This window comes from Bombina bombina, chromosome 1 (assembly GCF_027579735.1).
Source record: "Bombina bombina isolate aBomBom1 chromosome 1, aBomBom1.pri, whole genome shotgun sequence".
In the NCBI taxonomy this organism is placed as follows: Eukaryota; Metazoa; Chordata; class Amphibia; order Anura; family Bombinatoridae; genus Bombina; species Bombina bombina.
In genome coordinates, this window is record NC_069499.1 from 1,423,981,252 (window position 1) to 1,424,006,250 (window position 24,999).

Genomic DNA, 24,999 nt, shown 5'->3' on the forward strand with positions numbered 1-24,999 from the left:
CAATAATTGTACAATAATTTAATACTATGTAGCAGCATACATTGGTATGTTATTTATAGGTTAATGAGAATATACATTGAATACATTTCTATACTATTGTAGATAATGTGCTTTTTATTTATTTATTAAGAAAAAAATGTGAATAGTTAGGTTGTAGTAGGTGATAAGTAAACATTTTAACCCATTGATTGCCTATGTGCTTCTGCACTTGTCCATATTGGACAGTTCTGTATGTGTGGGGGGCAAATAGATTTGGATCTCTAAAAGGTATTGTCTAAAATGAATATTTGCAGTAAGTTATATTAGTTAATTCTATATAAGCTCTACTTGTCATTATAACAGATCCATAATGCAAATCAGTTTTTTTAGAGGAATCCTAGCATAATCCAGTTTGGCAAACTCTGTACGAACTCAGTTTGGAAAGCACACATTTGCAATCCTGGGAAATGTGCCCTGTTTGTAAGACGGGCTCATTTCATTGTGAATCAGCCTGGTGCCAATGGTTTACTTTTAAATCTGATACAGAACTAGATTTCAGCATTTTAATCTAAAAACACAATAGGGTACTTTCTATTCTCAACAAAATTTCCCAGTAAAGTACTGGGATTTATATATATATATATATATATATATATATATATATATATATATATATATATATATATATATATATATATATTCATATTCACCCCAGTGTGGTGGAGGGGGGTTGCTGGTTTAAAGTAATATTTTTTTGTGTGTGTCTAAAATAGGCCATTTTAAATATATTACACATTTTCTTGTTTGTGACATGCATATTTGTTTAATGAGAAAAATAAATAAATTGTATGCTTGTGGGGTGTGTCATAGTCCACCAATAGAGCTCTGAGAGGTTTGCTTATCAGCCAGTGAGTTTTTTATTCTCTTGACCAGTATTACACAAACAGGCATTTCCTGATAGCTTCTAAATGAAAATAAATAGCTTTTTTTCATAGAAATATGTTTAAACACTTTAAATATGGCCCTTTCATATATATGATACACATTGTTCCTTTTAAAGGAACTTTAAAATATTTCAATACACAGTTAATTTACATTAGTTATTAAAAATGTAATCGTGTAATGATGTAGATGTAGTGCTCAAGAAAAACACAAGTCAAATATTTTGACTTTCTTAAAATTTTTACTAATATTTTCCAATTATCTACATGTATTTATGCACGTTCCAATTTCTCTCTATCCTATAAATATTTTGGTTGGCTTCTAAGTTCAATGTAAGTTTTTCAACCCCTGGGGTAATTGAAGACCAAACACACAGCCAAAAATATAGTCTACAGATTTTCTCTTAGGTTCAATGCCTCTATGAGAAAAAACTAGTAAGTTTAATGTCTTAATCTTTTGATGTCCAACAATGAATTACTTTCCCATTACTTAAGAAGTTATATAGAGATGATTCTTTTCATCTGATCATCCTTGCATGTAATTAAAAAGTCTGTCCTTGCATGTAATTAAAGACCACAAACAATGAGAATAGACATTTAACAAAATACCTTAATTGTAGCTGATAAAGTACATTTCTCAAAGGTATCACAAATGTATATATATATTTTTTTTAATTCCACATTATATATTTTTGAGTGGCTAAATAATTCACAAGTAAATAAGCAAAATAAAATATTATATGAAAATATGTTGGCAAAGTGTTGTTATTTATAAAGCCAAAAACAATTTTGTTTTTTGCTGAGCTGGAAAATTAGCCAAAATACAAATGTCATATGAGATCAGAAGTGTTGAATGACTTACTCCTTGAAGTCTTTAATATGTACGTTAAATACACAGGTGAGAAATTTAATATATTTCTGGGTTTTTTTTAAGTGCAATAAATTAGGAAATATCTTTGTAAGATTCTTTAGCCATTGTGCATTTATTTTCATATCTAAAATCTCATTTGAAGAAAACATATTTTCTTTTTTATCTCATACTTAAGTTAGAAATATACCCTATAGACTATATCTTAAATAGACATATTTCAGGTGCAATTTGCACGTAAAATCTAGTGCTTTTTTTTCTTTGATCTGTTTCTGCCATTTGTACCAATACAGACAAGAGATTTTCCCTTATTAAGGGGATTTGACTGGATATGTCAAAAGATGAATGGGCCATTAAATATTTGCTTAGAATCCCCCATTTGTACTAAGCTTAACACGTTATTCTAAAGAGCTTGTCAGAAAGATACAATGGGATTTAGGTACCGATCTCTGCCAGCTGCAAGTCACTGTGAAAATTGCTCCTGATTTTACAGAATGATAATAATAAAAAAAAGACTATCTAGATTTTTTACTTTTCTTGATTTTACTGCAATTCATTAGCTGTAATTTTGTTGATGTGAATAATATGCATCCAAAATGGTTACCTCTGTTCTTAGATATAGTTAATCAAAATGAGGTACTTTCAAGTCTTTTTACCAGTAGATCCACTCTTCACTGGACCACTACACAAGTTCTTTCATCGATTCTTTTAACCAGAATTAAATAATTTGCTTTATGTTAACAGAATAGTTTCATATATATGTATGTATATATATATATATATATATATATATATATATACACACACATACATACACACACACATTTATTACTCTTGCATTGATGTGCTAGAACATTTTAAGTATATTTTACATAATCAGTATATATATATATATATATATATATATATATATATATATATATATATATAGTTTTTGTTTTAGATGGATATTAGATGTTTTTAGATGGATATTTTATATTTTTTATACCTGACATCTAAAATATATGTAATCATTTCTTTTTAATTTAAGAATAAAATTAAACAAAGAAAAGATGATGCCATTTATTTGTATAATGATTTTTTTTTTCATATTAATTACCATGGAAAACTTTAAATGTTTAAAAAGTTAAAACGTAATGAGAGCTCAGAAGGGTGAAAATGGCTTAGAGGTGAACCACAAATATCTGTTATCCATGACTGTGTTAACATTGCATAGCTGTCCTATATTCATGTTACACTATGTTAAATTCCACAGTAACTGACTGATGGAAGATACAGAAGCAGAAGAGAGAAGTCTTTAAGAACAAAATTATAAATATGTATATATATATATATATATATATATATATATATATATATATATATATATATATACACATACACATGTGATGACAAGGCTACACTTTTCATAATAAAGGAGTTTCAGATTACACAAGGTCACTCACTTGACATGAAAAGTCAGAACATATATTTTTTTATGTTATAGTAGTTGAGCTGTAAAAACAATTCCAGCGGATGCTGTTATAGCAGAAATCCGTAAATAACAGTATCACATCTCTATAGTCAAAACTGAAATCAGATTGACATTTTGGGTTTTTCCTATTTGAGGCTGCATTAGAATAGTTTCAGTTTTACCTGTTCTAGTCTGGAGAAATTTGATCCCTGGAGATAAATGATTGTGTATTTAATCACCCTTCCTAACAATATATGAGCAATGAAACATATAGGCGTATAGGTTCACTGACAATGACAAATACTGACCAGATAAAAGGATTTCTAGGGAGATTTCATCAGTCCAAAATGTAAAAAAACAAATTAATGACCCTCCCTAATGTAAAATGACCCTCAGTGTATACCAGGGATTTACATATTTTTATCAAATTTAGTTGCCACACATCATATTGACATACCAGGTTCCCTAGATTTGTCCCAAGATACATATACCCACCCATTCTCACTACACCCATAAATGATACTATTGTATATAGTGAGTTTTTAATCTAACACTAAAATCTTTACCAAATGCAGTTTACCAATCCCTGTACATAATTCCTAAAGCCATAATTGCTACATATACCTCAGAAGAAAAAAAAATTCCATAGTTTTTACATTGGATTTTTTTTGGAATAATTCTTAATTTTAATCTGGGAAATTCTATGACTAGTTATAAAACTGGAATATCTGTTGTATAACTCTTGCTCTATTTGGCCTAGTGATAAACAGAAGATATGTAGACAGATTTAAATTCTTTTTTGGAAGGTTATTTGACACTACATATTCTACATATTCAGCAAACCAAATGTAGCTATCACAGTAGATAACCCAGATACCCCAACAAATTATTTTTCTTTTCTTTTTTTAATTAGTGTAATTTTCTGATTCTAAAACCTGAAATGTGTAACACAAATAAAAGATAAATTAAAAAAGATTTTATTTTGTAGTTTATATACAAATAATGCCATAATATTGTATTACAATTTTAGATGTATCTGATCTCGCCTGTTTTTTAAGATTTTTTTTTTATTAATTTCTTTATGATGGTTAAAGCCCTTTTTTTTAAAGCACTAACTTTCTATTAATAAAATAATTGTACTAAAACTGTTAGCGTTTGTAGATTTAAAGAATGTTTGTTATGTTATCTGAATGTGCTAGAAAACAATACATTTAAACATTTAATAAAATGGACAATCAAGTAGGACTAAGATCGATACTGAAATACTAGCACTATTTAATCTGACACCTGTTAAAGATATTACTGCAGCAATATAAAGCTTTGACACTTAAATTAATTATGGTTTAATGGAAAAGTTACCCGTTCCTTACTTCAATATCACTCATCACTATTGCTGTCAAAGTTGGAAATTAAGGGCAGTATGAATCTTAATAAAGGTCTGTCTGATATCACAAAATAATTTATTCTATGGAATACCAAAATCTGGTGTGTTTTTTTTTAAATTTATTTATGCAATAACATTTTAGTTTTCAATTTTAACCACACACCTATGCAATAAAAGGTATTTTACACAAAAATATTATTAAACTCCCTATCAATGGTAAGTAATTTAAATTAATATATAGATGTTTATTTATTTTGTATACTACCTAAGTTAATATTTTGATATCTAGGAAAAGCTCAAATTTATAATAAAATATTAAACGTTGAATAAAAGGAGTGTCTCTAGCCAAAATGCCCAGTCTGCTGGGCCACATTCACACCAAAATTGACAATATGGTGCTTAAATACCATTGATCTATTTCCTTTTTATTTTAACAAATGTAGCTGTACTCACCTATAAATTGGCGGTACTTTTTATGTTTTGAGATTTTTTTTGGTAGATTAATAACCTGAGACAGTTATTTTTTTTTATTTTTATTTTTCTTGCTTCAGATTAACTGTCTTTCTGTTTTTGGTCTCCTTAAATTCTGTTAGTTGATATATTTTTTATATTATTTAATAAACACTTTTCTTTTTTGCTAATTTATTCCAATAGGTTCTGTTTCACTTTGTGCAGAGTTACAGTATTATGTATTTCATCATTTAAAGCACATTTGTAATAAATATTTGTAATATATATATATTTATTTAAAAGCTCAACAACTTCTTAGTTATATATCAGCTTATGCTAAATATAAGACAGGATCAAATAAGGTCTAAGACCACTGAAAGAAGAACAAACAGTGAGGAGAAAAAAAATAGCACTTAATTTATATCTACTGTAAATGACCAAGACAAAATCGCTTGACTTTAACTATTTAATCAGAATTTTAAACACAAGAAAAAAAAAACACATTCATATACACACAAATTCATACGTACAGATGCACGCACACACACAATTTGCAGACTAGCCCACACTTTCTACTATTGTGGACTGTTGTGTTAATTATAAACAAAGAAGTTGATGATAAACTCAGTGGTTTTATTGTTAAATGCGTTGCAAGTCACCTAATCAAATCAGTGAGCAGCTAATATATTCCTTTCACTTGACCTCATGGGAAATTAGTATGGGTTCATTTTACATTATTTATTTTTTTAAAATAACAATGTGGTAATTATTATAAGTAAACTTACTGTAACATAATTTTGATTTTGTTTTGTTCTTTGTTACTAGATTATTAAAAGCTCATTGGCACTTTGGATAAAGAAGTATACACTATTAACCTGATATGTACCAATGGTGTTTTTGTTTCCACAGCAAGCTGTAGGCTAAACAACAATCCTTTAGAAAAGCTTATCAATTATTTATTTCCAAAAAATCTTTTTAGGATTAAATGAAGAATCTTGTAGACAAATCATTGGATAGACTTTGCTAAATAATTGCTATCAACCCCAGTATTTTTCTGGATATAATATGTTATTGTTATATAGAATATCTGCAGAATAAGTCCTCTTTTAAGCTGTGAAGTATCACTATAAGTATAAAGAGAGATAGTTAATTACAAAGTGAACCAAGTGATAGTGAAGTCTGGATGCATATCTCTGATGCACTTATCATGTTATTACATGTTGGAGGATTATGATCGTATTTGTCTCTGTAATTAGCATGTGGAACAGATGTGAAAGCCTTTGCTAAAATCAAGTGACCATTATTGTAATAAAGGGGGCCAGTCCCACACGTTCTCTCTTTCAAAAATTCAGTCTTACTGTACACAACTGGGCAGCGGTGCCCACTTTGTCACATTTTGGTTAATAACTTTGTACAAATTATTATTTCTTTTGAGGTGGTTTCATTATATGTGATTGCATTTTAACATCCTATTTCAATTGGATAGTATGAAAATATCACCATTATATAATGGAATCTTGCAATGGTGTTTGTTCTATAAGCCATTAGATACATCAGGGAAAAAAATATTGTTAGAAATAAAGATATTTCAAGGATTATAAAGCCATAGAGGCAAACGATAAGAAACTAAAGCAAAAGTAAAATATGACAACCAGTTAATTCAGTATTGATGCTGACTGCTTTTTCAATTATCCATTAATATCAATTTATGTCATGTGTGCAATTAATTTAATATAATCTTAAGTAATTTTGTAATTAACATGTTTAAATTTTGTAATGTTTCATTGCAGTCATAAATTAATAATCATATTTAATTTAAGTCTAAAAGTGTGATTTAAGAAATATTTTCTATTAAACATAAAAAGCTTGTGCATAACATATTAAAGGGAGATTGTAGTGGAAATATGAGGTGCTCTGATTAATTAGAATATGTCATTTTTGCTTTAATCGTTGTAAAAATCTTTGCACCTGATGATCTAAACCGCGTCATTTCAGACGTGGTTTTTCTCGCCGACTCTCGCAGGGGCTGCCCTGGTGCAATTATCGTAAATAACGGGCAGTCCCTGCGAGTGGCGAGATGTCTCCTATTGAAAGTAATGGAACTCGCTGGAAAGGGACACAAAGTTAGCAGTGAGCAGGGGGTGCACTTTAAAAATTAAATCCTGCAACCAATATAAATCACGAAGAAAAAACAAATTACGCTTTGTACTTTTGTACTTTTAAATATCGATTTCTTGCTTCTTTTGTATATCCAGTGCCCTTAAATTACAACTTACGCTGTGCATAGTTAATGCAATTTATTCCTGATTAATTTACATGCAAATTTTACTTTTTCATAAAATACGATTTTTGATGAAAAATGCACCTTAACTATACAAATCTTCCTAGCTTATTTCCGTGTAAATGGTTCCATTATTATTCATTTTGTATGAAGTTTAAAATACACATTTTATTGTGCACTTTTCATAAGAAAATGCAGTATACTCCCCTTAGCAAGACACCCTGTTTTCAGGGTAAAAGTGGCTTTATATCATTCCACCAGAGAAATAGAAGTACTGGTGAGCATTCTTATAGAATCTCACCAGCCCAGAGACCTTTATATCATTCCACCAGAGAAATAGAAGTACTGGTGAGCATTCTTATAGAATCTCACCAGCCCAGAGACCTTTATATCATTCCACCAGAGAAATAGAAGTACTGTGAGCATTCTTATAGAATCTCACCAGCCCAGAGAGCGTTAGATCATTCCACCAGAGAAATAGAAGTACTGGTGAGCATTCTTATAGAATCTCACCAGCCCAGAGACCTTTATATCATTCCACCAGAGAAATAGAAGTACTGTTGAGCATTCTTATAGAATCTCACCAGCCCAGAGACCTTTAGATCATTCCACCAGAGAAATAGAAGTACTGGTGAGCATTCTTATAGAATCTCACCAGCCCAGAGAGCGTTAGATCATTCCACCAGAGAAATAGAAGTACTGGTGAGCATTCTTATAGAATCTCACCAGCCCAGAGACCTTTAGATCATTCCACCAGAGAAATAGAAGTACTGGTGAGCATTCTTATAGAATCTCACCAGCCCAGAGACCTTTAGATCATTCCACCAGAGAAATAGAAGTACTGGTGAGCATTCTTATAGAATCTCACCAGCCCAGAGACCTTTAGATCATTCCACCAGAGAAATAGAAGTACTGGTGAGCATTCTTATAGAATCTCACCAGCCCAGAGAGAGTTAGATCATTCCACCAGAGAAATAGAAGTACTGGTGAGCATTCTTATAGAATCTCACCAGCCCAGAGACCTTTAGATCATTCCACCAGAGAAATAGAAGTACTGTTGAGCATTCTTATAGAATCTCACCAGCCCAAAGACCTTTGGATTATTCCACCAGAGAAATAGAAGTACTGTGAGCATTATTATAGAATCTCACCAGCCCAGAGACCTTTAGATCATTCCACCAGAGAAATAGAAGTACTGGTGAGCATTCTTATAGAATCTCACCAGCCCAGAGACCTTTAGATAATTCCACCAGGGAAATAGAAGTACTGTGAGCATTCTTATAGAATCTCACCAGCCCAGAGAGCGTTAGATCATTCCACCAGAGAAATAGAAGTACTGGTGAGCATTCTTATAGAATCTCACCAGCCCAGAGACCTTTAGATAATTCCACCAGGGAAATAGAAGTACTGTGAGCATTCTTATAGAATCTCACCAGCCCAGAGAGCGTTAGATCATTCCACCAGAGAAATAGAAGTACTGGTGAGCATTCTTATAGAATCTCACCAGCCCAGAGACCTTTAGATCATTCCACCAGAGAAATAAAAGTAATGGTGAGCATTCTTTAATAATCTCGCCAGCCCATATAGCTATAGATTAATCACATAGATAAAGTTGCACTGCAGAGCTGCTGGTCCTGAACAGTAAACAGATGAGCAATGTTAGTCACATGACCCTACTAATCACCATCTGAAGTCAGCTCTCGAACTGAAAAACTTATGGCTCTCAAGTGGGGCTTTACCTATGTGTTTAATCACTTTGCAGGCGGTGTTAGACACATAATGTTCTACAGTGAGCAGTGCAAAAATGACATATAAACATTCTCTAACAAAAATAAGCCAATAAGGCATGTGGCATTTTAATTCCATGTATATATATATATATATATTTGTATGTGTGTGTATATATATATATATATATATATATATATACTTACAACTGACCATATATTTATCTTATATGACATGCATAGATCTTCACTAAAGTGTCAAGACACATCAGTCCCCATGTAACACAAGTGTTCCCAAAATACAAACACAGACCCTCACTAAGCAGAGACATAGTTTCAATGATATACATTACCTGTCATCAGACATACAAGAACATACAGGTCCAGGGATGCTAAGAGTGGGATGTCTATGAATATTATAAAAAGGAAGCCAAAATCATTGTTCACTCTGTATGTAAGGACATACAGACTCAACACTGACAGTATTTTACCCAGAAAAGTTGATTTTAGTATGTACTTTATACTTTATATCTTTTAGCAAGTGCTAACAGGGAAAATTACACAAAGAGAAATATTCACAATGGAGCAGTGTTTTTATCAAGTATAATAAATATCACATAAACAAGCCAGATTGCGCTATTTTATAAAATTTGATCATCAAAGAAATAACAGCAAAACACATTGTTTAGTTTTTTACTACAGAGTCTAAAATTAGGTTGAAAATATTCCTCAACACCCAACAATGTTACGACAAATACACAGTGACAACAAAATTAAACATAATGCTGATACAGGAGGCTGGGCCCAGTAGGAATCAACAGTATAGGTTGTTTACCATTTATTGTATATCTCTAGTTAATATCATTGTCAGAAATTACTTTGTTCTGCTGACGTTTTACTTATTGAAGTGGTGTAATTGATTAAGACTGGGATTCACTAAATAAACCTATATTTAGACTAATCATTATTCCATGAGTCAACAAATCAGTGTAAATTTTAGGAGCCAGTAAGAATATTTAGGACACAGACATAATTTTACCAGAAAGTAGTATTTGGATATAGATGTATGCACAATAACCGCAAAATTTAGGATCCAGTGGTGAAATTCTAGCAGCCATTGGCTCCCTGGTTACTGGGTTTGTCAAGCCCTGTACTATTCATTGTTTTAATACTTAATTTTTTTCTAACCAGTGGCTATGTTCATCAACAAAGGATGCCAATAAATTTAAGCAAATTTGATAATAATAAATTATTACTTATTCAACTATTAAAATGGTTCTCCCATAGCTTGCCTTTACCTTCCCATTAAAGTATCTTGTTACCTTCTAGTGGACCCTCTTCCCTGATAAAAAAAATTCTGTATTTCCTTTCAATTAAGGTTTTGTCATATTCTGTTTGATGGATTCAGTTGTCTTCCTAAACTTGAATAGTGATCGATTTTTTTGTCTTTCCTTCACAGCAGTCCAGCGAGGTCGAATGGCTCACCCACAAACCAGCCCTGGTCAGTATGCCCTCAATAATGTTGATCCCTACAATGGTCATTCCTACTTAACAGGATTCATCTCCCTGCTCCTCCGAGCAGAACCATACCCAACATCACGCTATGGGGCTCAGTGTCTACAGCCCAACAACATTATGGGTATTGAGAACATCTGTGAATTGGCTGCCCGTCTGCTCTTCTCTGCTATTGAGTGGGCCAAGAACATCCCCTTCTTCCCTGATTTCCAGCTTTCAGACCAAGTCTCCCTTCTCCGTATGACATGGAGTGAGCTGTTTGTTCTCAATGCTGCCCAGTGTTCTATGCCTCTGCATGTGGCTCCTCTGCTCGCAGCTGCTGGGCTCCATGCCTCGCCTATGTCTGCTGATCGTGTGGTGGCATTCATGGACCACATACGAGTCTTTCAGGAACAAGTAGAAAAGCTGAAGGCACTTCATGTTGACTCTGCAGAGTATTCCTGCTTGAAAGCCATTGCACTCTTTACACCAGGTGAGTACTATATTTCCAAATCAAGCCGGCTACATTTTATGTACTATGCTTATACTATTAGGAGTAGCAGACCATAGAACATCTTAATTCTATGCTTCATTATCACAATTTTACTTCTTCTTCCCTTTTTTCATCTCTTCCATTTCTTGGTTTTATCTTTCTCTTCCCTTTTCTTCCTTTTTGACCTTGTACTTTGTTATTTTCCCTTGTTCCATTCCTTATCTTTCCTACCTATCTTTTTCTTTTCCAGTTCTTTACCTACTCTCTTTACCCTTTTTTTCTTCTATATTTCTCATCTCTCTAAATGTCCTGATTTTTCCATTGATGCAGAGTTTTGTATGGTTCATTGGTCTTGGTATTACTTGTAATTTATTACATTATACTTAAAGGGACAGTCTACACCAGAATTTTTATTGTTTTAAAAGATAGATAATCCCTTTATTACCCATTTCCCAGTTTTGCATAACCAACAGAGTTATAATAATATACTTTTAACCTCTGTGATTATCTTGTATCTAAGCCTCTGCAGACTGCCCCTTTTTTCAGTTCTTTTGACAGACTTGCAGTCTAGCCAATCAGTGCCTGCTCCCAGATTACTTCACGTGCACGAGCACAGTGTTATCTATATGAAATATGTGAACTAACACCCTCTAGTTGTGAAAAACTGTTAAAATGCAATCTGAAAGAGGTGGGCTTCAAGGTCTAAGAAATTAGCATATGAACCTCCTAGGTTAAGCTTTCAACTAAGAATACCAAGAGAACAAAGCAAAATTGGTGATAAAAGTAAATTGGAAAATTGTTTAAAATTACATGCTCTATCTGAATCATGAAAGTCTATTTTGGCCTAGACTGTCCCTTTAAAGGTACGTGAAAGTCAAAACCTTTTATTATTCATGTAATTTAAACAACTTTCAATTTTACTAATATTATCAAATGTATTTAATTGTCTTGTTACCCTTTGTTGAAGAACATACCAAGGGAAGCTTAGTGTGCATTTGCTTGATCATTATATGGCAGCAGTGTTTGCAACAATGCAACATAAACGTTTTTAAAAAAATGGTAACGTTCTGCTAGTGTATTGTAATAAACTAAAGGACCTTCTGAGGAGTTGCTACCACTATGGGTATTACACTATATGCACATGGTCAGTGACGATCTCTACACTAATAGGGGTGCTGATTGGTATGTTTTGTGCACTGTGCATGGATTGTACCTGCTAATTAGCACCTGCTGAAGTACACTGTGTAGTGCAAGCAAATAAAAAATGCAGTTTATTTTTTAATACATTTTGCTTTATATAAGTTAACTTGAGTAGCTGGTCCCTTTAAGATAAGATAAACTCACTGACCTCGCATTCCAACCACAGATTCATTAAAGGGACACTCAAAAAGTCAAAATAAACTTTTATTATTCAGATAGAGCATGCAGTTTTAAAGGGACAGTCTACACCAGAATTATTATTGTTTAAAAAGATAGATAATCCCTTTATTATCCATTCCCTAGTTTTGCGCAACCAACACATTTATATAAATACACTTTTTACCTCTGCGATTACCTTGTATCTAAGCCTCTGCAAACTGCCCCCTTATTTAATTTCTTTTGACAGATATCCATTTTAGCCAATCAGAGCTGGCTCACCTGAACTCCACGTGCGTGAGCACAGTGTTATCTATATGACACACATGAACTAACGCCCTCTAGTGGTGAAAAACTGTCAAAATGCTCTGAGAGAAGAGGCGGCCTTCAAGGGCTTAGAAATTAGCATATGAACCTCCTAGGTTTAGCTTTCAACTAAGAATACCAAGAGAACAAAGCAAAATTGGTGCTAAAAGTAAACTAGAAAATTGTTTAAAATGACATTCTCTATCTTAATCATGAAAGTTTATTTTGGACTAGACTGTCCCTTTAAGACACTTTCCAATTTACTTCCATTATCAAATTGTGCGCAGTCTTTTTATACGCACACTTTCTTGGGAACAAGATCCTACTGAGCATGTGCACAAGCTCACAGGGTATATGTATACTAGTCTGTGATTGGATGATGTCTGTCACATGACACCAGGGGCCGGAAAATGGGAGAAAAAAATAATTAGCTTATTTAAAATTCAGAGTAGGTGTTATTGCATTGTCTTTTTATTGTGCACTTGTTAATTATGCAATTCAATTGCATTGAGTGGTCATTTAAAAAAGATTGTAAACTCTTCCAGACCTGTGAGATGTCTGATGACTAAAAGCCTTATCCAGATTTTAGTTTTGTAATTATAGTTACATTTTCCTTTTTAAATAATTGTTTAACCATAGCTCTTTTTTACTAATGCATCCTAATTATTTTTAAGCCTTTAAAATATGTAAATTTAATTAGTCCCTTTTTCTTCAAATGTCAAGGCTGACTGACCAATATAAATGAATTTCAACAGCAAGTACCACCCCTAATAATTAACCTATCATTTGGTGGAAATCAGACCCTGTAGTGAACTGCAGATTCTATGCAAGATGTCTTGTAAAGAGTGAGGCTTCTAATTTGCAACTCACATCCTAACAGCCCTGTAAGGTTTAGTGAATCATAGCACTCATGTCTTTAAACTGATGTAAAGTGCTTTATGTTGCAAGTCAGTCTGGGTACCTTAGCTGGGTTACATTCAAGACACGTGTCATGATATGATGCTAAGCCACACTGGTGACTATCTTCCTGAATGATTTATTGTTTACAAGACACCAAGGGAAAGAGAAGAGCCCCATGGGTCAGATATATAATGCCAGGCAGCCATACAAAGGCATTTTTGTAGCATTTCTGATTGACCTTCAGATTTCCCAACCCTCACAGCTGGGCCATTCAGTGCTGATGGTATACACAAGTGCTGGAGGACAGACGTCAATGTGGAATACTGCTCTGGGACTCTGTAACAATTTTACAACTTGTATTAACCCTTGGGCAGCTGTTCAAGTGTGATTAAGAATTATCCCTAACCGTGAAGACAAAAGTATGTACATTTTTAACTTAAAGGGACATTAAACTCAAAATGGAATCTCAAAACATGTGATAAAAATATTTTTTTTTAATTTGGCCTTTTGCTTTTTCCACTCTCGCCATAAAAGTTGCAATGCCTCCATCATACATAAAGAAACAGTAAATTAAAAATTAAACAAATTGATTGGAAAGAGCATGACATTTTAAATGACTTTCCAATTTACTTTTATGATCAATTTTGCTAATTTCTATTGGCATCCTTTGTTAAAGAGTAATCCTAGGTTAGCTCAGGAGAGTGCTTGTATTCTAAACCATCTGGCAACAATGTTTTTAGCGATGTTATACATAGTTACAAACACTGCTGCTCTAGACTGCTTTAGACATATTCACGCACCAAAACTCCTATCAGCTTATCTAGGTTGTCATCAACAAAGGATACCAAGAGAACAAGCAAATGGGACAATAGAAGTAAATTGGAAAGTTGGTTAAAATCGTGAAAGTCTAATTTTGACTTTACTATCGGTTTAAGCATGGTGAAAATGTCTGATTTTGCAACGTTACACAGTAATTGCTTATATCAGAGCACAAACTCATATATATCTTTCAAAAGTGGCCACCTGAACTGCTTTTGATTTACAAAACCCTTACATACTGAAATAACAAAATGATTATTTAGCGTACAGGTCTTTGTCAACGCTTCAATTATACTGTGCATTGCTTTTCTTTACATTAAAACATTTACATTATTGTCTTTTAAAGCAAATTGCTTGTAGTAAGTTAGAACTTCTAGTTTACTACTTGTATACTGGGTGCTTTCAAATGTCAATATTTAGAAGCCCAAATATATTTTTGATCTTACAAATGATATGTGACTCATATAACTGACCACTTACTGTTACATCACAGGCTCACAATTTGATTGCATGAAATGACTAAAAGTATTTTAGGGAAATTACCTCTGTCTGAAGTACATTGAACTGGCCATAAAACTACTTACTGGTGCCAAGAGGCTGAAATATTATTTTTTTTTTAAACCACCTCTAATACCTTGCAGCATTAGAATGTCCCAAGCATCACACGATGAGAGAATAATCAGGTGTTGTGGCGATGATCATATTGAGACCTACCTGTTATAGCTACTAGCCACTTTTCCCTTTTCCAAGATGACTACCTAGGGTTGCATTTTCAGAGCACTCCACAACCATAAATTATTAAATGTTTAACTTTTTTTGCTAGATGTTGATTCAAAAAATTAAAGACAATTTAAGGACTAGTACCAGATTGGGAATCCTGCATATTCTGTGGGACTTACCATAAATGGATTTTTCTCCTTGATGTTTATATTTGGACCATGTAACATATTTACAGGCAACACTTATCAACAGGTGCTGTCAATGTTACAGACAAACCCAGCATTCCAACATTGTTGCAAAGGATAAAGTTACTGACACTGTGGCATTGTAACAATTGTGTCCAGCAATGAATTATTATATATTATACATGTATATCCTGTGTTAATCAATTAATCCAATTACAGTGACATGGTTAATTAAAATGGGTGAAAGAAAGCACACTAGTTACACACAGTCTGCATGTCAATGTTATTACTGTTTTACAAAGTCAATTATTATCTTCTACACTATTATGTACACAGTATTATGTTCTTAAAGGGACAGTATACACTCATTTTCATATAACTGCATGTAATAGACACTACTATAAAGAATAAGATGCACAGATACTGATATAAAAATCCAGTATAAAACTGTTTAAAAACTTACTTAGAAGCTGTCAGTTTAGCTCTGTTGAAAAGCTAGCTGGAAAGCCCACTGCAAGTGGGAAATAAGACACTCCCCCCCTCCCCCTTCTTTTGCATATGAAAAGACCCTTTACACAAACAGGAGCAAGCTGGAGTAGGTAGCTGACGGTATTCTCCTAAAACTTTGGGGCTTGGTTAGGAGTCTGAAAATCAGAGCAATGTTATTTAAAAATAAGCAAAACTATACATTAAAAAACTTTATGGGCTATATAAATAGATAATCTACAAAACATTTATGCAAAGAAAAAATGAGTGTATAATGGCCCTTTAACCTTGCTGAAGAGAACTCTGAGAACTCTGCAATTGGGTCAGTTCTACGGATAAGACTACAACTAAGTCCTCAGTCCCACTCTGCATTCCCTCTCAACTTAATGCAAATGAATATTAGTCATTATTATTTTTTTTTCTCCAATGCATTTTACTTAGTGGTTATAGTCTATGGGGAAAGCAGCACATTCTCTGATTGGTTTTTGCACACGCCTTCTGGTATATTTATAAAAAAAGTATCTCACAGGGGGCTGCCAGTACAGCATGCAAACAAGCACTGGGGAGGGTATCAAAATATATGTTGCAAATATCTTTATTAAGTAAGCAGGGGAGAATAAACTATACAAAGCTGCAATGCTATAAATCCATTGCAGAAAGAGTGTTTAATGTCCCTTTAAGGAAAAAAATGTCACTACACATCAAATATGCAGGTGGGCGTTCTGATTTAATTGGAGCTTGCATTGTGTATTATAGCATATTAAAAAAAAAAGGGTATATGTGTACAGATGTATCCAAAATATTTTTTTGTGTAAGTCCTACTCAAGATTTTTAAGCCCTGAAGCTCTCTAGAAAAAAAAGGATGGTGATTGGTAACCACTCACTGCTACTGTTTCTGATTGGCTGACCAGCCATGTCCTCTCTGGACTGCCTTTGACTCCAAATTGGGACTCTACCTGTGTTTAAAGGGACAGTCTAGTATAAATTAAACTTTCATTATTAAGATAGGACTTTTAATTTTAATCAACATTCCAATTTACTTTTATCATCAAATTTGCTTTTTTCTCTTGGTATTCTTAGTTTAAACTAAACATAGGTAGGCTCATATGCTAATTTCTAAGCCTTTGAGGGCTGCCTCTTATCACATGCTTTTTAAATCTCTTTTCAACACAAAGAGACAGAAAGTGCACGTGGGTCATATAGATAACACTGTGTTCAGGCACAGGGGGTTTTATAAGATTTAGCACAAAACAATGCTAAATGCAAGACAATTGATAATAAACTGTCAGTCATGTGATCAGGGGGCTGAAAGAAGGTTCCTAGATACAAGGTAATCACAGAGGTAAAAAATATATTAATATAACTGTGTTGGTTATGCAAAACTGGGGAATGGGTAATAAAGGGATTATCTATCTTTTAAAACAATAACAATTCTATGGTAGACTGTCCCTTTAAGTCCTTTGTGGGGGTTACACATATAAGGCTAGATTACAATTAGAGCGCTAATTTAACGTGCGCAGTAAATGGGCAAATTTGCCCATTTACAGGCACACGTTAAATAACCAGCCATTGGGAGTGGCTGGTTAATGCTACTGCAAGCTCCCAGTAGCACTTTGCACTAGGAAAATTAAGCAGAGGTCAGACCTCTGGTTAATTTAAAAAATGTCCCCCTTGACCTTGGCAGCTCTAGGTTCTGTGCCTTATCTATCAGCATCAGAACGAGGCTCCCATTGGAACCTATAGAAGTGTTCTCTCGTGAGCGCATAGCTTCCATGTAATGTGAACACGCAGCTTAACTTCTAACACCAGCACACATTTGCGTGCGCTGGTATTACGAGTGGAGCGTGCTGGTATTACGAGTGGATCGTAAATATTGCGCTTGCGACAGTTTAATTTTATGCTCCATTTATAATCTGGCCCATAGTAAGCAAGAGTCAGTCCAAATTATGTCATTTTTGCATAATACCCATATGCGAAATCACTTAAAAGTGATGCAATATAAGTGTAAAAAGGTGGCAAGAAAATATCAGCTGTACATCTCGTAAAAAAGAAACATAATTTACCTCAAAATTTCTTCAACTTACAATAGTATGAATTAGTATTTAAACAGTTATCCTTCAGCTACAGCCAATCAGCTTCATCAGTGTCACTCTTTAGTTTGCTGGGATTTCATAAGATTTCACTGAAATTTCACAAGATTTCATAGTAGACTTTTTTTAAACTGAGGAGTGAAATAATATGCCAGATGCATGCTTCCTTGCAAGTCCTGGGACTTGCATCCTGATTAGCTGCTTAAAGTCTCTTTACAATGGGATGTGGCTACTAAGGATATTTTGAGGTAAAATATTATTTTTAAACATAGAGATGTTTAGGTGATATTCTCTAGTTATCTTTTTACATATATGCAGCATCACTTTCAAATGATTCAACATTTGAAAATCATATCCCTTTAAAATGTCCAGTAAAATATATTTGGTGCAGTCAGTTGTAGCTCTGGATACTTCTTTTTTAAATGCCATTGCTACAAACAATAAAATATGTAATAATATTAAATTAAATAGCTTGTGATTTAATTATTGCAACTGTGTTTTTACACTGTAGGTATGAAAACATTTATCATGAAATAAATAGTTTTGGATTTTAGTAAATTTAATAGCAGGATAAAATGTGAGTTCCGCAAAAAATGTTATCACTGTATTGTGCAGGTTTCCCAAACACAGAATGTGCAGCCAGCTGATTTGAAATATTCCAACTTTGGGAGGGGTTATTAAACACAAACTTCTAAATTATTATTAATGGACCATTAAATACTGTGGATTGCATAATCAACAGATGCTTTATAAAAGGCAGTACAATGGCACTTACAAATGAGCAATACATTTTTTCCAACAAATTGATAAAAAGTTCTATTTCTGGCCCCCTGTATCATGTGACAAGCATCAGCCAATCACAGACTCATATATGGATACATTGTGAGCTCTTGAATCATGAAAGTTTAATTTTGATTTTAGTTTCTTTTTCAGAAAGAAAAACTTTAAATTATCTTTTTTATTGTTAAACATTATTGTCAACAATTAATGAACTGTGTCTCTTTCTCTTGGTTATAAGCAAATTGTTTGGTAGAGACAGCTATCAAGAGACTGCAGGAGCTAAGAGTGAAATAAATGTTATTGAATTAAAGGAACAGCGCTCCCAACCGCCCCACACGTCACAGAGGAGATGTGCGAAGTTTCTGACAAAACCAAAGTCTGTTACTTTTATGGGGCCAGATTACGAGGGGAGTGCTAGAGCGCTAATTGCGGTAGAAGTAACGTTTTTGTGTGCGTTGGGTTGTGCTATTATTACGAGTTAAAAGTAAAATGTTATCGCTCTCGCACTAAACTGACGCACTCAAAAAGCTGAACTTACAATATCACCTGCACGATAACCTATTCCCCCATAGAAGTCAATAGAGCAAAAAAAGTGGGAAAAACAACTAACACCCAACTGGCGTGCAAACCCAATGTTTAGAATATATTGTATTTATTCATAAATACATATTTCTGTATATATCTGATGGTATTTTGGTACAATATATATCTACACTTTTCTTTTTCAAAAAAGCACTGTATAAATATATATATATATATATATATATATATATATATATATACAGTTATATATAGGAATATCTTTTTTTTATAAATACTTAGAACATATTCTGCTATGTGCAGAACATTGGCATGTGAAATATTTACAGTTAATACATAGGGGCCGATTTATCAAGGGCCGAATGGCCCCTGATCCCCTGCCGGAAACAGCAGTTATGGAGCAGCGGTTTTAAGACTGCTGCTCCTTAACTGGTCCACCTGCTCTGAGGCTGCGGACATCAATCTGCCCAATCTCATACGATCGGGCTGATTGACACCCCTGCTAGCTGCCGATTGGCAGCGGAGCTGCAGGGGGCGGCATTGCACAAGCAATTCACAAGAACTGCTTGTGCAATGATAAATGCCGACAGCGTATGTCTGTTGGACATGATCCACTGAGCGGATCATGTCGGACAGACCAATGATAAATCGGCCCCATATTTAAACATTTATTAAATATAAATATTGCATAAATATGCTTTTTCATGTTTTTATCTACTTAAAGGGACAGTCTACACCAGATTTGTTATTGTTTAAAAAGATAGATAATCCCATTATTACCCAGTCCCTAGCTTTGCACAACCAACACAGTTCTATAATACACTTTTTACCTTTATGATTATCTTGTAACAAACTGCCCCCTTGTTTCAGTTCTTTTAACAGACATCCATTTTAGCCAATCAGAGCTGGCTCACCTGAACTCCATGTGTGTGAGCACAGTGTTATCAATATGACCCACATGAACTAACGCCCACATGAAAAAACTGTCAAACTGCCCTGAGAGAAAAGGCGGCCTTCAAGGGCTTAGAAATTGGCATATGAAGCTCCTAGGTTTATCGTTTCTTTAACTACATTTTTTGGTTATAGCTTAACCCTTTGTTATGTCTCTTTACCATTTCTCTTACAGTGTTATCTTACTCTTCAAATCATCTTTGTAGATCCTGCTCTAGTAACTTTGTTTTAACCTTTGTTTACAACTTTCTTGTTAAACTCTTTCTCATATATAACCATTTTTCTAACCTTTGGTTGCTCTTTTCTCTGAGTCCACCTCATATCTTTCTCTTCTTTATACACTGCTCACCCTTCTTTCTATTATTTATAGTGAATAACAAGGGTGTTGATGTGTATTAAATTGTTTACAAATAACTCCTTTACCTTTATTTTGTGCTTTGAAATCACAATTTTGGCTAATGAACCCTCACTTGTACTGACAATGTAATGCTGCAGTTTTGGTTATAGAAAGGCTATGTAAAAAGGTGCAGCAGCTCTGTAGAGCACACTCTCACTCTTTCACTTTATAATCTTTTTTTTTTTTCTCCATCTCCGTCTTGGTCCCATCTGTTCTTTTATTTCAACAATGTAGGATTGTTTACATGATTCTTTTCAATCTGTCCAATCTCCACTCTCGTCTCTTCAAATATCTTGTTCTAAAAGATTAAGAAAATAAAGTTAATTAATTAAAATCCATACTTGTCAATTGAATACAGAAACTGAATATTTCATATATAAACAAACACAGGGTTACCTTTAATACAGCTCTGCATTTTACAACTGCAACCCAGCAGACCAGGTAACTTGCTAGATTACAATTGTACAATGAAGCCTTGTATGACTCTGTAATCCCAGTATATATAAGAATATAACACTCACAGTGGGAGAGAGGGCTCATTCCAAGAAACAGAAAACCTTTTAGGTGTGAGCGAGGTTGACCAGCTATTGTAACAGTGATCGGTCAATCAATGCATTCCTTCTGGGAGTTTAACACGTGAAATAAGCTTTTCAGCTACTGATAGCCCTGAGCTGTTTCAAAAGATCTCACTCAATCCCTGAAAATGAGAGCTAAACGGTAGTGTGCTTTTTGCTTAGTGGAGATTTAAGATAACTTTGATCTAGTGCGGGGGTGTCCAAATCCAGACCTCAAGAACCACAAACCAGGCAGGAATTTCAGAAGTAAATTAAATTAACTGTGTTCCTTTACATTGATTGTGTTACCTGCACTCGACAGGATCATTAAATCTTAGCTGTTTGGGACTCTTTAGAACCAGATTTGGTCATCCTTGTACAAATGAATATATACTAGAAAACACACACTGATTCCTCTCACAATACGCGGGACAGTCCTGGGTTGAGAACACGGCTAGGGTTGCCAGGTGTCCAGTATTCATCCTGACAGTCCAGTATTTTACCAAGCTGTCCAGTAAAATCTATGCAAAATACTAAACACATAAAAAGCCCCTGAGTGTTAGTGAAATATAAAGGTCTACTACCCTTTAATGCATTACACTTAAAGAAGTGCATTCAATTGGATCAAATCACTACTGTTTATATGTTACTGGCAGTTAAAGAGGTAATATAATTTATTTGTATGTTACTGGTAACCAATGGGTACATTTACTTCTCAGTTTTGAGTCAACAATAGATTGTTCAGTATTTTTGTGAAGGACAGGTAGCAACCCTAAACATTGCCTATGTGTTTAACTACTCTATAAAAAGGCTTCAACATGGTTAACTCCGGTGTCACCTCAGAAAAGAATACATATGGCTCTCCAGCGCAGCCCTTGATCCATCCGCGTGTATTCTTTTATGTGTGCAGGGTGGGAATGAACTGAGTGCATACGTTTGCCTCTACGTAAGACCTTATCAAGTGGATTAACAAATTGCAGAGGGAAATTAGAGCCATATGATTTTTTTTGTCACTTTAAAAGGATATGAAATTCAAAAAGGAAAATTTCTATAATGTGTTAGTTTCTTTAGGTTTTTATCATTATTATTGCACTATTATTAGCATATAACTATGCAATAACTCCCTGCAAAAGGATTAAATACATAAATAGCTCCAGAGAAGCAATGCACTACTGGGAGCTAACACATCTGATGAGCCAATGAGAAGATGCATATCTGTGAAGCCACCAATCACGAGCCAGCTCTCAGTAGGGCATTCCTACTTCTAGTCATGCTTTTACACAAAGGACACCATTAGAACAAAGTCAATTTGATGAGAAAAAGCCTCTTAAAATTGCATCTATCTTAACCATGAAAGTTTAATTTTGACTTCACATCCCTTAAAGTAAAGTAATTTGGCAAAAGTCAATTTAAATTAGCTGCTTAAACTACAAGTAAAAATAGATGTTAATATTCAGTGATTAACAGATGTTAAACCCATGTACCTTTGGCCAATCACATGCTGTGAAGGTATGCTTGCTGTTAAATTAAAGGTTCTCTTAAAGGGACAGTCTACTTCAAATTTTGTATTGTTTAAAAATATAGATAATCCCTTTATTACCCATTCCCCAGCTTTGCATAATCAACACTGTGATATTACCTCTGTGATGACCTTGTATCTAAGCCTCTGCAGACTGCCCCCAATCTCAGTTTGTTTGACAAACAAGCATTTTAGCCAGTGCTGACTCTTAATTAACTCCATGGGAATGAGCATAATGTTATCTGTATGTCACACATGAACTAGCACTGTCTAACTGTGAAAGACTGTCAAAATGCACTGAGATAAGAGGCAATTTTCAGCGGTTTAGAAATTAATTTGACCCTACTTAGATTCAGCTTTTTTAAATAAAAATACCAAGAGAACAAAGGAAATTTGATGATAAAGTAAACTGGAAAATTGTTTAAAATTGCATGCCCTATCTGATTCTTGAAAGTTTAATTTTGAGTAGACTGTTCCTTTAATCAAGAGCTTGTTTCACTACATGAAAAAGGTAATCAAACACTCAGGTACCTTGCCTAGTTGCTGAATCCTTCTTACATACTCTACCAGGAGGCTTGACAAGATTTTATAGTGTTATGTTAAATATAGCAATATACATCATACATTATCAAGTAAAGGTTTTAATAGAATCTTCTCCAAAATCACTGCACCTTAGAGCTCCTCTGTAATTTATTAATACGTTTCTGAAGTTATCAGGGCTCCTGTAAAGGAGTATCTCTTGAAATAAAATAACATAAAAGGAATGATAACAATATTAATAATAAAAGAAAATGCATGGTATTATTTGCAATCCTGTTAAATGATCTAATATTTGTTCTTTTCTCATGTAGACGCAGTGGGATTGTCTGACATTGGCCACGTGGAAAGCATTCAGGAAAAATCCCAGTGTGCCCTGGAAGAATATGTCCGGAACCAGTACCCGAACCAACCAACACGGTTTGGGAGACTTTTGCTTCGTCTTCCATCCCTGCGAATCGTCTCTGCACCGGTTATAGAGCAGCTCTTTTTTGTGCGTCTGGTTGGCAAGACGCCAATTGAGACATTAATCCGAGATATGCTTTTGTCTGGGTCAAGCTTTAACTGGCCTTACATGCCTATCCAGTGAAGGAGTATCTGTACCCCGAACTTCTGCAGTCTTACAAAAGATGCTTTTTTTCCCAAAAGGTTTTGTCCACTGGCCACAAAACTATAAAATGGTTAAGGAGACCAGGAGGTCAAACCATACGGAATGAGTTGTGATTTATCCACCTAACTGGGCATTCAGTGATGGACTTAGCTATCCCATTACAAAGAGGACAGATCATTTTTTTCTGGGGGTATATTTTCATATTATCTGTAAAATTGCCCAGTCAGTGACTGATATTGTGGGTTAGGCTTCCCACCAAAAAGCAATAAATAGCTTCTGTCTGCCAAGTATGAAGTGTGTTAATGAGTGATATTTCCTGCCAGTGAGAGAGCCTTGTTGACAACGCGACAACGTGCAATTGACAATTAATTTACTGTGGCGCATATATATGTAAGTTTTCCTTACCCTACCAGCAAGTGTTCTGCAGGCGGAAATTTATCCCTTCTGGTGACAATTTCCAACAAAAAAACTCTTCCTTTCAATAGAATCTGATGTATGGGAGGCACATGCCCCATGTGTGAGACAAAAATAATGGAAAAAAAGACATTCATATCAGATACTATGTCTGCACTGGTGCATTGACTACTTCCAGTACACGATTGGTTAGCACTGAAATCTGCAACACAAAGCACTGAATCAGCCTTGACCACTTAACCTCATTTTGGGGTGCTTAACAATAGACTATTTATAAAAAAAAAAAACATAAAAAAAAAAAACAGGCATTTGAAATGTATAAAACAGCCTGTTTTTTTTTTTTTTTTTACATAAAATGCCATGTATATTTTCCCCTTTACCTTCCCTGATTCCACCACCATTTTCTCATGTTCTCTCTTCCTTATAGGTATGTTTGTAAAATATTTTTGGTGTGAATTGTGGATTTTTTGGAATTCAGAGGAAAAAACATTGTTTATTTTGTTTGATTCTGGTGGATCTGGTTAAATATTAAAAACAGTATCTGCTCATTTATTTCTTTGATGTTTCCTCTCTTTTTTTTGGCAAGAATTGCAAATTATGATTAAATATTTTATTTGCTGTCTTATTTAATTAAATGTGGGACAGAAAGAGTTTGGTAACAATACTGGATGTACTGCCATGTGCTCTGAATGGCAGGTTTATGACTAATGGGTCAGGTATTTTACCAAATATTCTTCGGATTCATGGATTGAATTGTTCTGAATG

At 34.0% G+C, this 24,999-nt stretch overlaps 1 protein-coding gene across 2 annotated transcripts in view; it reads left to right on the plus strand.

The window, feature by feature from the left end:
* Positions 1-24,786, plus strand: part of LOC128652478 (nuclear receptor subfamily 2 group F member 5) — a 30,480-nt gene extending 5,694 nt beyond the window's left edge. Inside the window, exons 3-4 of one of the 2 annotated variants that reach the window (XM_053705416.1) lie at positions 10,543-11,070; positions 23,525-24,786. In XM_053705416.1, the coding sequence (XP_053561391.1) occupies positions 10,543-11,070; positions 23,525-23,799 (803 nt within the window). In that variant the 3' untranslated portion in view covers positions 23,800-24,786. The remainder of the gene's footprint in view (positions 1-10,542; positions 11,071-23,524) is intronic. The other variant, XM_053705419.1, reaches the window with a different exon arrangement.
* Positions 24,787-24,999: the final 213 nt, after the last annotated feature.